The sequence below is a fragment of the Somniosus microcephalus genome, chromosome 11, assembly GCF_052327205.1.
Source record: "Somniosus microcephalus isolate GS21.2 chromosome 11, FLI_Smic_1.0, whole genome shotgun sequence".
NCBI lineage: Eukaryota > Metazoa > Chordata > Chondrichthyes > Squaliformes > Somniosidae > Somniosus > Somniosus microcephalus.
Window position 1 is genome coordinate 46,709,149 of NC_140997.1, and position 19,094 is coordinate 46,728,242.

Here is a 19,094-nt window from a genome sequence, read left to right on the forward strand (position 1 = left end):
TTCCACCCTCTCCCCTCCTTTTATCTCTCATCAATCTGTGGGAAGTCCAGCCAGAACAACCAAAAAAAATCACGAACTGCACATGCGCTGCTGCTTTATTTCGTTGGCAGTAGTCGTGTCCATTTGCGAATGATAGCAGATCTGTCCAAATAGACCACATATTTGGATAACCTCCGCCTCTATTTAACTCTGACACTGACACTAACCGCATCAGGAAAATAGTTAAAATTCTAATTTTGGCTTCAGGTACAAAGTGAGACGATGCTGTAATTAATAAAATTGCATGACTGTAAAAATAGGCTTCCTCCCCTCATCTACAGATACTGCTTTTAATAAACTGGTGATTTCTGCCTGTGGGGTTCTACTTGAACCATGGGTACTTCTAATGCGTATGTTGTTTTGGGACAAGGACATGCTTTACATCACCATGCTGCCAGGTGCACCACTAATAAAGAACCCCAAGGCTGGCAATGACTTTGCATCTAGACTGGGGCTTGGATTCATCCCGCAGCGCAGCCAGTTTCGGAGCTGTCATTGACAGACCGCAACTTCTAGATTTCCACATGCGCCAAATCCCAAAGTTGCCACCATACCGACTGCAAAGTCAGGGCCAATAGTTTCTAACTAGCATATGAAGGCAAACTAGTCCCAATGGCATTTGCAATGAATGAAGCCTTGACATACTGCTTGAGTTATTAGCAGTTTTTGTTTATATAATATAGCTTCATTTGAAGAGTTATTGCTGTATGGACAGGGTCTTCTAAGTGTTTGGTGTCAATCATGATGACCTTTATATAGCCGTATGCGTTCTGACATCCTTTTGTGGATGAATAATTTGACTTCAACAGATGTTAAATTGCATTTGACAATAACGAACAGTTGTATAAGTAGCTGGAGATTCCCATGGTGTCGGGTGTTTTGGGTCTGAGTTTTGTGAACATATGGTGGAAGATGCTAATGAGCTTTCTCAGTTTTTGAATTGTCCTCATTTTCATTTTCTCTCTTTTTTTCCCCCCAACACAGCCAGGTGTTCTTGGCTATTTCGAGTTCAACGCCTCACCACAGCCTCCAGGTTACCTGACACTCTACATCTCTGCATTGCATGCACTAAAAAGAGGTGAGACTTCTCATTAGTTTTTGAATACTGGAATGCCAGAAGTAAACTATGCAATATAAACTTTCAGTTTACTGTCTGTTGAAAGAATTCTAATTCATTGTAGAATCATATAGAATTTTACAGTGCAGGAGAAGACCATTTGGCTCATTAAATATATTCAAGGCAGAGGTAGACAGATATTTGAGCTACAGGGGAGTCAAGGGTTATGGGGTGCGGGCGGGAAAGTGGAGTTGAGGCCAAGATCCGATCAGCCATGATCTTATTGAATGGCGGAGCAGGCTCGAGGGGCCGAATGGCCTACTCCTGCTCCTATTTCTTATGTTCTCATCATGCTTGTGACTGCCATTCCCTCATTCCCTGCCCTTTCCCATACACTTTTAGTGTTTTTCTTTGTCAAATATTTATCCACTTCTCTTTTTTAAAAGCTATTATGGATTTTGTCGTGGATGTTGAAGTAGGAGATATTTTTCAACTTTTGAAAACTATAACATAGAAACATAGAAGATAGGAGCAGGAGTAGGCCATTCAGCCTCTCGAGCCTGCTCCGCCATTCAATGAGATCATGGCTGATCATCCAAATTCAGTACCCTGTCCCTGCCTTCTCCCCATATCCCTTGATCCCTTTCGCCTTAAGAAATATATCCAACTCCTTCTTGAATATATTTAATGAACTGGCCTCCACTGCCCTCTGTGGCAGAGAATTCCACAGGTTCACCACTCTCTGGGTGAAGAAATTCCTCCTCATCTCAGTCCTAAATGGCTTACCCCTTATCTTTAGACTATGACCCCTGGTTCTGGACTCCCCGGTCATCGGAAACATCCTTCCTGCATCTAGTCTGTCCAGGCCTGACAGAATTTTATAGGTTTCGATGAGATCCCCTCTCAATCTTCTAAACTCCAATGAGTATAAGCCCAATCGACACAATCTCTCCTCATACGTCATTCCTGCCATCCCAGGTATCAGCCTGGTGAATCTTCGCTGCACTCATTCCATGGCAAGAACATCCTTCCTCAGATAAGGCAACCAAAACTGCACACAGTACTCAAGGTGCGGTCTCACCAAGGCCCTGTACAACTGCAGCAAGACATCCTTGTTCCTGTACTCGAACCCTCTTGCTATGAAGGCCAACATACCATTTGCCTTCTTAACCGCCTGCTGCACCTGCATGCTTACCTTCAACGACTGGTGCACAAGAACACCCAGGTCTCTCTGCACTTCCCCTTCTCCCAATCTATTGCCATTCAAATAATAATCTGCCTTCCTGTTTTTGCCACCAAAGTGGATAACCTCGCATTTATCCACATTATAGTGCATTTGCCATGTTTCTGCCCAATCACCCAACCTGTCCAAATCGTACTGGAGTTTCACGACATCCTCCTCACAGTATACCCTCCCACCCAGCTTTGTGTTGTCTGCAAATTTGGAGATATTACATCCAATTCCCTCGTCCAGATCATTAATATATATTGTGAACAGCTGGGGTCCTAGGACCGATCCTTGCGGTACCCCACTAGTCACTGCCTGCCACTCGGAAAAAGACCCATTTATTCCAACTCTTTGCTTTGTCTGCCAACCAGTTCTCTATCCAAGTCAATACTTTGCCCCCAATCCCATGTGCCTTAACTTTACATGCTAATCTCTTATGCGGGACCTTATCAAAAGCCTTCTGAAAGTCCAAATACACCACATCCACTGGTTCTCCCTTATCTATTTTACCAGTTACATCCTCAAAAAATTCCAGTAGATTAGTCAAGCACGATTTACCTTTTGTAAATCCATGCTGACTTTGTCCGATCCTATCGCTGCTTTCCAAGTGCTCTGCTATTACATCTTTTACTAGCTGGGGGGAGCCCGGCGTTGCCAGGGCTGTTTTGGGGCGGGCGGTTTAAATCGAGTGCCAGGCTTTGGGGCCCTGTCTGTGTCCCTGTCTCTCTACCTTTTAAAAGCTTGAAAGATGAAAGTGAAAGTACTTATAAAACGTTTTTGGTAAATCTTATGTTATTTTTAAAAGAGATACTAACTTTCAAAGTAGTTTTAGCTGGAAGCTGAAGTCATTTGAGCTGGAAGCTGAAGTGAAACAATGGCTGGCAGATCCCTGAGATGAAAACGATTAGTCCCGCCCACACACACACACACACCGATTGGCCAACCATCAGGGGACCGTACTGTAGGATTGGTCAATCGTGACGGCATAGGATTGGTCGAACCTTGACGTCAGTCAATGAATGCTAGCAGATAATGAGTTTAATTTTGAAGGTTTTTCGCATAAGGCGCGAACAATTTTCATCCGACCGAAAAGTAAATACGCTTACGACCGTCCCGGAACCGTAAGCTTTCTTCGGAGGCAACGCGCGCGTAGGTACGCGGTATAACTTTCGAGCGCATAGCCGGACAGACGCACACCCGAGGACAGACAGACAGAAGGACAGAAGCATCGCTTTATATATATAAAATATATATATATAATATATACATACACTAGCTGAAGTGCCCGGCGGTGCCGAGGCTTTTTTGAGGGCATGTTGTTGTTGGAAGAGAGAGCGCGACTGTGGGGGGAAGAGAGATAGCGACTGGGGGGAAGGGAGGGCGGGGGGGCAAGTGGGGGGGGGAAGAGAGAGAGCGCGACTGTGGGGGGAAGAGAGATAGCGACTGGGGGGAAGGGAGGGCGGGGGGGGGAGGGGGGCGGCGGGGCGGGGGAAGGGGGGTGGCGGGGGGGGGCCCCAGGCCGAGAGCCCCGCTCTCCGAGCCCCGCCCCCCCCCCCCGGCCGAGGCCGATTGCGGCTCTGAGAGACGGTCGGCGGCCGAGCCCTGCCCCCCCCCCCCCCCCCCCCCCGAGCGCGGAACAGAGACGCCGCGTCTCACCTGCTCCTGCTGCGCGCGCACCCTGACCCTCGTGGCTGACGCCGTTGCCCTGGGTAATGTGACACGGGGTGGGGGGGGGGCGTGAGGAGCTTAGCAGAAGCGCAATCACCGAGCTCGGGCCTGGCTGGGCAAGAAAGGCGCAGGCTTTGAGGCCTAAGAAAAAAACGGGGCAAGGTAGGAAAAAGAATGTTCAGGTTAGAGAAAATATTAACAAATGAGTGATTTTTTTAAAAACAATTTAATAAATTCAATTTTATTTTGGTGGAAATGTATATTTGAAAAGAAAGACGCAGAAAGCAGGAAAAAGAATGGAAGCAAGATGGCGGCGACTCACCTCGGTTCAGAACGATAAGGCCCGCCCACACACGCACCGATTGGTTGACCGTCAGGTCACCAAAGCGTAGGATTGGTCAATCGTCCCGTCACTCGACCGTAGGAGGGCCCGGCCGCACGCGGCAGCAAGCCGCCGTACGATTGGTCGACCTCGAGGTCATTCTGTCGCTAATGAGCGGATAATGAGATGCTAATGAGCGGAATCACAGAATCACAGAAACCCCACAGTGCAGATAAAGACCATTTCGGCCCATCGAGCCTGCACCGACACATATCCCACCCGATCCCCGTAACCCCTACACCAACACATATCCCACCCTATCCCCGTAACCCCACGTATTTAATCCCCCTAACACTAAGGGTCAATTTATCATGGCCAATCAACCTAACCCGCACATCTTTTGGACTGTGGGAGGAAACCGGAGCACCCGGAGGAAACCCACGCAAACACGGGGAGAATGTGCAAACTCCACACAGACAGTCGCCCGAGGCCGGATTCGAACCCGGGTCCCTGGCGCTGTGAGGCAACAGTGCTAACCACTATGCCACCGTGTTGAAGGTTTTTGGGATACCGCGGGCGCGATTTTAGCCCGGCCGAAACGTAAATATGCTTAAAACCGTCTCGGAAGCGTAAGCTTTCTTTGGAGGTAACGCGCACGTAGGTACACCCTGTAACTTTCGAGCGCATAGCCCGCCAGACGCACACGCGATGACAGACAGAATGACAGACAGAAGTACCGATTTATATATATATAGATATAAGATAAGATAAGAAGATATATATAGATATAGATAATAGATAATGGACTCTAGCATTTTCCCCACTACCAATGTCAGGCTTACCGGTCTATAATTCCCTGCTTTTTCTCTACCACCTTTTTTGAATAGTGGGGTAACATTAGCTACCCTCCAATCCATGGGTACTGTTCCAGAGTATCGAGTTCTGGAAGATGACCAGCAATGCATCTACTATCTCCAGGGCCACTTCCTTAAGTACCCTAGGATGTAGATCCTAGGATGACCCTTGCCTGTTCCAATATTTTGCAGAAGTCTGTGTTTTCGATTGGCTGGCAGCCAATCTGGAAACCTATAATCTGACTATAACTTTAAGCATCTGTAGCAGACTTCCTTGTAACACTAGCAGAAGTGGTATCAGGATTCTGCGAGTGATTTTACTAACCGAAATGCTTTAACTTCAGATTTGGTGGCAAATTAGTTCATGCAGGTTAATGAGTTTTGCTGCACAGCCCTTGAAAATGCCAGTTCAAAGAAGGAGATTGTGACATCTTTTGGCTCTGTGCAGTTTTAAAAGTTCTATGAACTGTGCTCACAATTTAATCAGAAATCTAGATGGCCAATCATTAATTTTGTTAGAATGTCACAGGTTGCATTTCTCCAAATTCTAATGTTGACACGAATATGACAAATGTAATTTGTGGGACACTGGGGACTGCTGATACTCGGGCAACAATATCCGCAACAGAAAGGCTTGCAAAGTTTTTTGTTTTAGTCAATTGAGATGTTATTTATAACAAGTAGACATTTAGCGCAAAATTCACAACCAGTACCTTAATTAGCAATTGCAATACCATTTGCAACGTACTCCCTTTCTCCTACCCCCTGTTTTAGCTGCATAAGGTGTGCCATAAAATGCATACATTGGCCCAGAACTTGGTGTCGGGGGCTTGCCGCGCGTGCAAGCCCCCGATCTGCACTCACCCTGCGCGCTGACATCTGAAGCCCGGGCCTGCTTGCATTTCCTGTCACAGGCCCGGTTCAGATGTCAGCGCGCAGCGCTTACCTGATCCAGCGGCGTAGTTAGTGCGATGTGCCGGCTGGGATCAGGTGCGCACTGTACAACCAATCAGGGGAGGGGAAGGTTCATTCATGAGTTTGAGAGTAAGAACTGTCAAACTCATGAAAACTACGGGGGCCCAAAATACTATTTAAACTTTAAATAAAAATTTAAAAAACATCCCAATCATTAAATTAAGTATAAATAAGTTTTAAAAAAATAATTTAAACAATTTTTTTTTTGAAAAAAATAAATTTTTAATAAAAAGGGTCTAAAACTAAACTTACCTTATTGTAGATTCTTTAAAATAATAAACCTGTGGGAAAAGAAATTCTAAATTACACTAAAACACCACTTACCTGTAAAAAAAAATAATAATTACGTGTGCTTTTTACAAGCGTAAAGACCGGAGGCCTTTAGACATGCGCAAATCCCCCAAAACAGAGGAAATCCAAGACGCACGCGCTGCCCCCTACAGCGCACGCACTAGCCTCTTCACCTCTTGGGTTAGAGGAGAGGAAATGCTGGTTTTCAGCGCATGCGCTGTGCATGCTGAAAACCGGCATTTCCTCCGGCCAGACGCGTGAGTACCCCTTCCGTACTCACGCGTTTGGGGAGGAATTTCTGCCCCATTATGACACATGGAACAATTGTTAGCCAGTTTGCATGTAGAAACATAGCCCTATTACGTGCTATTAAAAATATCAAGAGTTAGGAATGCTTGAAAACAGATGTTTCCTATTAATTTGACTGATGCTGTCCTTTTTTGTTATCCATGCAGCAACCAATGGAAGGCATTTTAAGTTGATGTAATGCATCAAGCATTGAATGTTACATTTATTCAGCTTGCGAGTGAAATTAGTTTTTTTTTTCCCCGGCATCTTCCACATGTTAATGAGTAGGGCTTAATGTCGTCTTGTTTTTCAAATGAGACGTTGCCTATCTGATCCTTTTCCAATGCTTGTGGGTTCAGATAGGACCTCTCCCCAAGCTGGACTTCTGTTTTTACTGTTACCAGCTATAGCTTCCACTTTCTGTAGTACTGGGCCAGAGAAGACTTGTTTACTTTTTCTGTTGCTGTTGAACTGCAGCTGTACTTGGTTTTCCTTGTCATTCAATTTTAAGACTGTTCAGTATATTTAGTTTGCAAGTGAAATGACTGTTTCTCATTTTGTTATTTCTGCATTGTACTCAGATTGAAGAGTTGGTAAAATTTTGCTTTGTACTTTTAAAAGTGTGTAGAATGTACCATTTGTGGCCCAAATGCAAAGATATATTTTATGCCATATATCTTATCTTGAAATTTAAGGGCTTTTTTGAGTTGGTATGACTAAGCCACTCTTACTCAGCTTGAATTAAGTATGCATTTATATACATTTGGGGCAGGAATTCCGCTTCACTGCTTGCCGGCCCCAGTAGTTGCCTCCCATTAGAGAGAACAAGCAGAAAATCGCAGATGGCGCGCACTGAAGTGAAATTTCTATCCCATAATCTTTACTTTGTCAGCCCGCACATTGTACCTCAGCTGTTTTGTTGCCGAATACAAAATAATCTTTTTTGACCAACATGAAGACTGCCCTGATAGCTGGATGCTGGACTCCCTAATTCAGACTTCTAAAAGCTGATCATGCAGCTTCCCTCCTGGTGACCTGAGTATAGGCATTGGTCGGTGTAGTACTAAGCCAAACCAATGAGAAGGTTTAGCTTCAATTCCTGGTTTGTGACGAATTAGCTGATCCTGCTGGGGTAGTATTTGGTCCATGACAACTGAACAGCAAAAACAGAAATATCACCGTTGCATTCATAGGAACCACAGTCAGTTCCATTATCCCCTCTAAGGAGGAGGTGTGGCAGTAGGCAGTGACGATTGGGAAGAGAAATAGGGGATTATAAAGCTAAATTCATAACTAATAAGGGGAAAAATGGGTGAAGATTAAAAATATGGTGGCTTCAATGTGGAAAATTCAATGTGTTTCAAGGGAGCAAAGAATATTTGCTGTTTAACGTTGAACATAAGAACATAAGAAATAGGAGCAGGAATAGGCCACTTGGCCCCTCGAGCCTCCTCCGCCATTCAATAAGATCATGGCTAATCTTGGGCTCAAAGCCACTTCCCAGCCCTCTTCCCATAACCCTTAACTCCCTTATCTTGCAAAAATTTGTCTATCTCCACCTTAAATGTATTTAATGACTCAGCCTCCATGGCTCTCTGGGGCAGGGAATTCCACAGATTTACGACCCTCCGAGAAGAAATTCCTCCTCATCTCAGTTCTAAAAGGGCGACCCTTTATTCTGAAACTATGCCCCCGAGTTCTAGATTTCCCCACAAGGGGAAACATCCTCTCTGCATCTACCTTGTCGAGCCCCCTCAGTATCTTATATGTTTCAATAAGATCACCTCTCATTCTTCTAAATTCCAATGAGTATAGGCCCAGCCTGCTCAACCTTTCCTCATAAGTCAACCCCCTCATCTCTGGAATTAATCTAGTGAATTGTCTCTGAACTGCTTCCAATGCAAGTATATCCTTCCTTAAATAAGGAGACCGAAACTGTACGCAGTACTCAAGTTGCGGTCTCACCAATATCCTGTACAGTTGTAGCAAGACATCCCTGCTTTTATACTCCAATTCCCTTGAAATAAAGACCAACATTCCATTTGCCTTTTTGATTACTTGCTGTACCTGCATGCTAACTTTTTGTGTTTCATGCACAAGGACCCCCAGGTCCCTCTGAACTGCAGCATTTTGTAATCTCTCTCCATTTAAATAACTGAAATGTTCCACCTTTGGAACTGTATAAGTTAAGGCCACAAAAGTAATGCGTTTTTCTGTGTACTTTTTATTTATTGCATTGATCAAGTTGGAACATCAGCATGCTTTGACACTGTTAAAGCCTGGTGTTAATCATTTGACACCACCTTCCTTTGTTAATAAAAATCACCTCGGAGGTGTTTACATCTATTGGGAAAGCAAGTGTTTCTTTTGAGCTTCTTCTCTGGTAACATTTGTACCCTTGTGAAAATAGTGCGCATGGTTATTGGTCTCTCGCTGGAAGTAATGTCTGCTATTTTAGATCATTGTAAATCACTGCTTAGTTAAATGGAACACTTTTTGAAGCAATGTCTAAAGTACATAATGTTTTACGTGTAAATTATGGAATTTGTGTTCTCGAATTTGTATTCATCTATGAAATGTATCGACTTAATAGTGTGGTGTTTTGAAGGTTACTTTGTCTCTCCAGAGAATAATACAGTCAATAGTTTTATTATACCCCTGTCATTTTGATTCTGGCGTCAGATGAGTTGAACTCTCAGCCTGCCTGTACATGCCAGTAATGCTTTTTTGACATTGCTAGCCTATGCAGATATTCCACAACATTCAAAACTTTTGAATAACTACACACGCACAGTCTGCTCAGTTCCATTGTGCCCGCGGTGCCGATCAGATGGGCATCAATAGAACTGGCACGTACAATCACTCCGAATCCTAACTGAAATACAACATTAGAAACTACAGTAGGCTTGCCTGGAATTAGCGCATTCCTTTTCTGAATGTTTGTTTCTAATGTCTAAAATGTCATGTCAGCACATAGAATTACACTGAGGTCATTGATGTCTTACACTGAGGTCATTGATGTCTTACAAGCCATTTTGCTAGTTGTTCTCCTGGGTTACATACCGCCAGCTAATGAAATGTATGTGTCTGGGGTTTTAATTGCAAAAACTCTATTAAAACAATTTTGTTAAAACCGATACTATGGTACTAGAATACATTTTGTTTAGATGAGTAGAAGTGGCTTTCTGATCTCAAAGTTGATTGATTTAAAAATTTAGAAATTGTCATTTCCAGTATCTTTTGATTATTGACATCTTTCTGAGGAAAGCTGTGTGATGGTGTGAAGAAAATGTGTCTCGTTGATGCCCTATAAGTACCTTTTTTACAGGATTTAAAAAAAAGGAATGGGTCCTCATTAAACAAGTCACTTAACTAGGAATTTCATGGTGAAAAACGGTCTTTATTACAATGAGCATTCTGATTCTAGAATGTTATAGAATTCATTTTTGAGATCTGCTTAAAACAAAACATACCTGTGATTTCAGATCATCATGGAACAATTCGCTTTGGTGTGATAACCAGCAAGCAGGTGGCCAAAGAGATATCAGTAACCAATCCTGGAACAATTTATATGCATAGGCATTTCAATTCTTCCTTAGTAAGTAATAGTTCATTTATAGCCAGTCTTTAATTATATGTATATTACTATAATTCTCTGAAATTAGTGTGTAATGTACTTCTTTTGAAACTTTTCATTTACTAGACGGTTACTAAGGCTAAAGTGAATGAGATTTTGTTGTGGACTAAGGAGCGAAGTCTATTTATTTGAGATGAGAGTTGAACAAAGATTTAGGACTGATAGCAGGAAGAATTCTTTTTTATATGGAGGGTTGTGAGGCTGTGAAGTGCAGTACCAGAGTTAGTGATTGAAGCGGAGATCATGTCAACATTTAAGAATTGGTTGAAGGAAATGGGAATAAAGGAACACGGGATTGGGAATACTGTTCACATAAAGGATGAACACTAATATGGACTGGTTGGGTCGAATGGCCTGTTTCGGTGTTGTAATTTCTACGTAGACCAGAAAAAAGTTGTCTTTCCAACATACAGGAAACTTTGTGCTATCCGGAGGTGAGCTATCCGGCAATCTGGAGCCACCGGCAAAAATCAGCAGCCGTTTTTTATTCATTTTTTTTGTTTTTTGTTTGTTTTGTTTGAACAGTCAAGCTGTGCAAGGTCTGTAGCTATAGCAACAGCTTCAGCTACAGAGCTTTAGGGCCACACCCGAGTGTTTAGAAGCTGTTGCTAAGCAACAGTGTTTGTTGTCAAATACGGAGATAAGAATCTCCGTATCTCTCAACATTAACTCTGGAGAGTACGGCAGTTTTGAGGCAACGGCAGCAGCTCGGTCCCGTGGGTGCCGGATAGCGCACAGTTTCCTGTAGTTTGGTTTATGTAGCGCATGGTGGCACTGAATGGTAGGATGTTACCCCCCCATGAGAGTCAGGAAAGTCTGGGGGGCTAAGTGATTCCCATAGTGGCCTTGTGTACCAACCCTGCTTTTGAGCCCATCTTTGGTGGAAACTTGGGAACAAGTCAGCTGAGGATCTGATTGTGACATGGGAGACCTAGAATCATAGAAAGTTACAGCACGGAAGGAGACCATTTTGGCCCATCGTGTCCACACCGGCCAACAAAGAGCTATCCAGCCTAATCCCACTTCCCAGCTCTTGGTCCATAGCCCTGCAGGTTACAGCATCCCAAGTGCACATCCAAGTACTTTTTAAATGTGGTTAGGGTTTCTGCCTCTACCCTTTCAGGCAGTGAGGCAGGGTGAAGAAATTTCCCCTCAAATCCCCTCTAAACCTTCCACCAATTACTTTAAATCTGTGCCTCCTGGTTTTTGATCCCTCTGCTAAGGGAAATAGGTCCTTTTTATCCACTTTATCTAGACCCCTCATAATTTTATGCACCTCAATAAGGTCTCCCCTCTGCCTCCTCTGTTCCAAGGAAAACAAACCCAGCCTACCCAGTCTTTCCTCATAGCTAAGATTCTCTACTCCCGGCAACATCCTTGTAAATCTCCTCTGTACCCTCTCTAGTGTAATCACATCTTTCCTGTAATGTGGTGACCAGAACTGCACGCAGTACTCTAACTGAGGCCTAACTAGTGTTTTATACAGTTGAAGCATAACCCCCCTGCTCTTGTATTCTATGCCATGGCTAATATAGGCAAGCATTCCGTATGCCTTCTTAACCACCTTATCTACCTGGCCTGCTACCTTCAGGGATCTGTGGACATGCACTCAAAGGTCCCTTTGTTCCTCTACACTACTCAGTGTCCTACCATTTAATGTGTATTTCCTTTCCTTGTTAGCCCTCGACAAATGCATTACCTCACACTTCTCCGGATTGAATTCCATTTGCCACTGTTCTGCCCACCTGACCAACTTATTGATATCTTCTTGCAGTCTACAGCTTCCTTCTTCAGTATCAACCACACAGCCGATTTTAGTATCATCTGCAAACTTCTTAATCATACCCTCTATGTTCAAGTCTAGATCATTGATATATACCACAAAAAGCAAGGGACCTAGTACTGAGCCCTGCGGAACCCCACTGGAAACAGCCTTCCAGTCACAAAAACACCCATCAACCATTACCCTCTGCTTCATGCCTCCGAGCCAGTTTTGAATCCAACTTGACACTCTGCCCTGGATCCTATGGGCTTTTAACTCCGTGACCAGTCTGCCATGTTGAACCTTATCAAAAGCCTTGCTAAAGTCCATATATCCTACATCAAATGCACTACCCTCATCTACCCTCCTTGTTACCTCCTCAAAAAATTCAATCACGTTTGTCAGACATGACCTTCCCTTAACAAATCCATGCTGACTGTCCTTGATTAATCCATGTCTTTCTAAATGAAGATTTATCCTGTCCTTCAGAATTCTTTCCAATAATTTTCCCACCACCGAGGTTAGGCTGACTGGCCTGCAATTACTCTGTCTATCCTTTTCTCCCTTTTTAAACAAGGGTACCACATTAGCAGTCCTCCAGTCTTCTGGCACCACACCTGAAGCCAGAGAGGATTGGAAAATGATGGTCAGGGCCTCTGCTATTTCCTCTTTTGCTTCGCTTAACAGCCTGGGATACATTTGATCCGGGACTGGGGATTTATCCACTTTTAAAGCTGCTAAACCCCTTAATACTTCCTCTCTCACTATGTTTATTTCATCTAATATTTCACACTTCTCCCTGATAGCAATGTCTGCTTCGCCCCTCTCCTTTGTGAAAACAGACGCAAAGTATTCATTAAGAACCCTACCGACGTCTCCCGCCTCCACACACAGATTACCCTTATGATCTCTACTAGGCCCTACCCTTTCTTTAGTTATCCTCTTACTCTTAATATATTTATAAAACATCTTTGGGTTTTCCTTGATTTTACTTGCCAAGAATTTTTCATGCTCTCTCTTTGCTTTCCTAATATCCTTTTTAATTGCACCCCTGCACTTTCTGTACTCCTCTAAAGATTCTGCAGTATTTAGCCCTCGGTATCTGTCATACGCCTCCCTTTTTTTCTTTATCCTACCCTGGATGGGGGCTCTAGATTTGTTAGTCCCACCTTTTTTCTTTAAGGGCACATATTTGATCTGAACCCTCTGGATCTCCTCCTTGAATGCCTCCCACTGCTCTGACACTGATTTACCTTCTAGTAGCTGTTTCCAGTCCACTATGGCTAAATCCCCTCTGAGCTTAGCAAAATTTGCTTTCCCCCAATTTAGAATTTTTATTCCTGGTCTATCCTTGTCCTTTTCCATAACTACCTTAAATCTAACTGAATTATGGTCAGTAGCACCAAAATGCTCCCCCACTGATACGCCTTCTACCTGCCCAGTTTCATTCCCTAAAACTAAGTCCAGAACCGCCCCCTCCCTTGTTGGGCTTGCTACATACTGGCTAAAAAAGTTCTCCTGGATGCATTTTAGGAATTCCGTACCCTCTATACCCTTCACACTAATTTTATCCCAGTTAATATTGGAGTAGTTGAAATCCCCTACTATTACTGCTAATAGTAGGGGATAGAAAGGGTGGACAGCTTTAAGTTCCTCGGAGTCCACATCACGGAAGACCTCTCCTGGTCCCTCAATACCTCCTCTCTGGTGAAGAAGGCCCAGCAGCGCCTATATTTCTTAAGGAGGCTGAAGGGATGTAACCTGTCACCCCTGATCCTCTCTAACTTTTACTGCTGCACAATAGAGAGCATCCTGACGAATTGTATCACAGTATGGTATGGCAGCTGTAGCTACTATGACCGGAAAGCCCTGCAGCGGGTTGTCAAAACTGCCCAACGCATTACCGGCTACCGACCATAGAGCACATATACCATAGAGCACATATACTGCACTTGTGCACTAATAATGACAATAAAAGTTGATTTGATTAAAAGTTGATTTTATAGTTTTTACACTTCTCAGAAAATTGTCTATATATTTGCTCTTCTATCTCCCTCTCACTGTTTGGGGGTCTATAGTACACTCCCAGCAGTGTGATCACCCCTTTTTTGTTTTTCAATTCGACCCATATGGCCTCGTTTGATGATCCCTCCAACATATCATCCCTCCTCACAGCTGTAATAGTTTCTCTAACCAATACCGCAACTCCCTCTCTATCTCATCTGAAAATGCTGTAACCAGGAATGTTGAGCTGCCATACCTGCCCCTCTTTCAGCCACGTCTCTGTAATAGCTATAATATCATAGTCCCAAGTATCTACCTGTGCCCTCGGCTCATCTGCCTTGTTCGCTATACTCCTTGCATTGAAGTATAAACCATTTAGTACAGGCAAACCTCCTTGTTGACTACTATCTAGCCCTTGATTCCTCTGTCCTTCCAATTTACTTTCTACGTTTATGTTTTCCAATTCCAGTTTTTCTTCCCTCCCTACTGACTCTATTCTTGGGTTCCCATACCCCTGCCAAGCTAGTTTAAACCCTCCCCAACAGCACTAGCAAACCCCCCCGCGAGGATATTGGTCCCAGCTCTGTTGAGGTGCAACCCGTCCGTCTTGTACAGGTCCCACCTAAAAGATAAGAGAAAACAAGAGTACAATATAAATAGATTTCAGATCTTTCTGTACTGCAGGAAAGAGCATTATCAGTTTATTTTATTATATTTTGATCATTTGGATTTTATCTACTTTTGTAAAGTAGAAGCTGTAACATCCTGAAACTTTGGTCTGTCTTCCTACTACAGGTCTTTCCTCACGAGGTCCTAAACTTCACCGCAGTGAATGTCTACAGCTGGGCTTTTGAGAACCGAGAGACCTTTATACACTGGTTGCGACCACATGGAAGCAAGAGCCTCCTCCTAAACAATGAACTGAAGAAAGGCCCAGCATTATTACTGTTTTTCCCCTTCAGCCCATTAGCTGAAAAACAACCACTAATGGAGGAGGTGAGAACTAAAGGCATGGAAATACGTGCTTTGAATGTAGAAGTAGGGTTTCGAGGGGAAGGGGGCAAGTAATTGGCCATTTTTTACTTATGGTTGAATGCATTTGAGATTTTATTTTGAAAATGGTACTGTCCATTCATAGTCTACAGCCAAAAGATGTGAACATTGTTGGGCAGACTCTTCCCAAGCCCCCCTACACTTCCCTGACCAGTTTCTGAAGTGCTTTACAGCCACTTACTGGGAGCATGGTTCCTTTTTGCCAGCTGTTACTACATTCTCACCTACCAAATACAACAAACTAGCTTGTCTTGTAGGCTTTTTCTCCAGATTTAGCTTCTTTGAAACTAGATTTCTTAATTTTACAACTTTTACTGTGTGACCTTGATGGTCAATACCTTCTGGGACTTGTGTATTTTGATAGGGGGTTTGGCTTATAGAAAATAAATAACATATATTACATTTACCGTCAAGTTACATTTGTTGAATAAAAAATTTGAAATATTCTGGCTGGTAAATTTGGGAGGTAAGAAATTTATACAAAGGGTTATTCCTCTTGTTTAGAGCAGGACACGATTTGTGAAACTTTGGCCCTGAAATTGCGGTGTCTGTGATGGTCTACTCGGAGTACGCCGTTGTATTCCCATTTAAAATGCCCCGCAAGTTCAGGATTTGTGCATGCGCAAAATCTGGAACTTGCGGCCTGCAATTGCCCACATAACTCTTACAGTTGATACAAGCAGGCGCAGGGCCTGCTTGCATCAGCTTAAGGGGATATCTATGGCTTAAATTAAAAATTTTCATATCCTAAATGATGCACACACAATGAGTTTATGCAAATATTGGCCCAGATTACACTTTTAATGATATATAAAATTATCAAATTACATTTTTGTTGAGGTTGGTGCATTGCAGGTGATTATGAATAAAATGCCAATTCTGTACATTGTATAACTATTAGATTTGGGGATTCCATTGCATATCATGATGGGATCCCCTTCATAAATGATTGAAATGGAATTCTGCTTATTGATTGGAGGCGTCCTGTGTCCCTGGGATCCGTGGGCCATTACTCTGCCCTCCGCCTCGAGGCCCGAGACCACAACTTTTCGCAGCCTGGACGCCAAGAGATACTTTCGTAATGGTTTTGCAGGTCGGAGGCGTGCTCCGGAGGTACGCCTCCGACCGCAATTTTTAGCCCCGAGCTTTCAAGACCGTTCAGTTTGAGCTGGCATACCTGCTCTATAATGTGTAAGGAGTATCTTGGAAAAAGATGGGAAAGGTGTGATGGTAGTAACACCAGCTCAAGAGTATAATGCTGTAATACAAGACATTGATTTGGCAGACGACCACCAATTGTCTGATCATCCAAGTAGACAAGTTGCAATATTGGCCCCCTGGAAAAACAGAAACCTTAAATCGCACAGTTTCAGCAACTTCCTTCCATTGTCATCAGTGTTTACTATATTTACTAAGGCCAGTTCATTTTCATTAGACATATTGAAAGTTTTTAAATGTAAAGTAGAAAATGTTAGCCCAACAGGATTGTTGTCCAGCTGGGTGGGACTGCACTCGCCTGGTTCCATTCTTATCTTTCTCATCTATCTAATCGTAACCAGAGAATCGCACTACAATGGCTTCTATTCCTGCTCCCGTATCATTACCTCTGGTGTCCCCCAAGGATCTATCCTTGGGCCCCTCCTATTTCTCATCTACACACTGCCCCTTGGTGACATCATCCGAAAACACAGCGTCAGTTTCCACATTTATGTTGACGTCACCCAGCTCTACCTCACCACCACTTCTCTTGACCCCTCCACGGTCTCTAAATTGTCAGACTGCTTATCCGACATCCAGTTCTGGATGAGCAGAAATGTTCTCCAATTAAATATTGGGAAGTCCGAAGCCATTGTTTTCGGTCCCCGCCACAAACTCCGTTCCCTAGGCACTGACTCCATCCCTCTCCCTAACATCTGTCTGAGGCTGAACCACACTGTTCACAACCTTGGTGTCATATTTGACCCTGAAATGAGCTTCTGACTACATATCCACAGCATAACTAAGACCGCCTATTTCCACCTCTGTAACATCACCCGTCCCTGCCCTTGCCTCAGCTCAGCTGCTGCTGAAACCCTCATCCATGCCTTTGTTACCTCTAGACTTGACCATTCCAACACACTCCTGGCTGGCCTCCCACATTCTACCCTACGTAAACTTGAGGTCATCCAAAACTCGGCTGGCCGTGTCCTAACTCGCACCAAGTCCCATTCATCCATCCCCCCTGTGCTCGCTGACCTACATTGGTTCCTGGTTAAGCAACGCCTCGATTTCAAAATTCTTATCCTTGTTTTCAATCCCTCCATGGCCTCGCCCCTCCCTATCTCTGTAATCTCCTCCAGCCCCACAACCCCCCGAGATATCTGCACTCCGCTAATTCTGTCTTCTCGAGTATCCCTGATTATAATCGCTCACCCATTGGTGGCCGTGCCTTCTGTTGCCTAGGCCCTAAGCTTTGGAATTCCCTGCCTAAACCTCCCTGTCTCTCTACCTCTCTTTTCTCCTTTGACCAAGCTTTTGGTCATCTGCCTTAATGTCACATTTTATTTCTTTTAATAATACTCCTGTGAAGTGTCTTGGGATGTTTTACTACGTTAAAAATGCTATATAAATACAAGTTGTTGTTGTAGTAATTTCTTCCATTTTTAAAATGGCAGATGTGAATAAAGCTGCTGTAATTTTTTTAAATATTCAGCAGGAAAATTACCACTTCTTTGATCAAATGCTAACTAAGCTCTACTCTACATCCTGGCTTTTTTCCCCCCCATACCTGCTAAACCAAATGCAGATTGATTTGTTTGTTATGGAACTGATTTCCTCTCCCCTGCCCTTTTCACTTCCGTGACTGTTATTTAATTGCATGAAGTCTCCAATCCAATTTGTATTCAGCTGGTATCTCTCTCTCTCCGCTTCACCTGTCCCTGAAGTCATCAATTGTTAATGACCACACCTCTGCTCCACAGTAGTCTCAACTCTGCAACAGTGCTGTGCGTCTTTACGATTTTACACCATTTTCCTCTCCTGTAAGCCAGATTGAATACTATCTCTAGTTCTAATATTGGCAATCCAGAACATTTGGGCCCAGTATCTATGCTAGCCACTATAATTCAGAGCTCAAAAATTAAATGTAGAGTAATGTCCAGAAAATCTATTCCGTAATCCCGGCCAGATCGGCACAGTGCACCATTGGCAGAAACTGTCAATGTCCAGTCACTCGGTGGATTTGAACCAGTATCCAGTGGCCTAAAAGTGATCATTTTAAATTACTTGTTCTTTTGCTTGATGCTCAATCTATCCTTGGTTCCAAAAATGTAAAGAAAACAAATGTTTTGTATATTCTACATCTGGTATGTGAAAAGGGAGCTGTGAAGGATTTTGTTGAACAGGTTTTTAAAGAGAAAATTATCAGGAAATGATTCAACTTGACTTTTATATGCCATGGTTTACAAAAAGTTAGCTGTCTGTTATTTATAACAACAGCATATGCATAGAAAAATGGCTCTTTGCAAGAGATAACTTTTTAGCTGAAGAATTGTTGAGGATTTCTCAGCATTTTAAAACGGTGCATTTTGTATGATTCCAAAAATTGGAAGCAGACTTTGTTGCAAGGTTGAAGAATATCTCCTTTTGCTATTCTTATAAAATCTAAAGCTGCAAAAGCTCCACATTCAACGGATCATCTTCCGCCACCTACAACGTGATCCCACCACCAAACGCATCATTCCCTCACCTCCCCTTTCAGCATTCCGTAGGGACCGCTCCCTCCGCGACACCCTAGTCCACTCCTCTAACACCCCCAGCACCCCTTCCCCTTCGCCCGGCACCTTCCCGTGCAAGCGCAGGAGATGTAACACATGCTCTTATACCTCCCCCCCGTCCCACTGTCCAGGGTCTCAAACACCCCTTCCAGGTGAAACAG

At 43.5% G+C, this 19,094-nt stretch overlaps 1 protein-coding gene across 2 annotated transcripts in view; it reads left to right on the forward strand.

The window, feature by feature from the left end:
• The window catches only part of txndc11 (thioredoxin domain containing 11), a 117,571-nt gene that overhangs the window by 78,357 nt on the left and 20,120 nt on the right, over nt 1-19,094 (forward strand). For both annotated transcript variants that reach the window (XM_086000611.1, XM_086000612.1), the window contains 3 exons: nt 1,024-1,117; nt 10,208-10,320; nt 14,921-15,121. In XM_086000611.1, the coding sequence (XP_085856737.1) occupies nt 1,024-1,117; nt 10,208-10,320; nt 14,921-15,121 (408 nt within the window). The remainder of the gene's footprint in view (nt 1-1,023; nt 1,118-10,207; nt 10,321-14,920; nt 15,122-19,094) is intronic.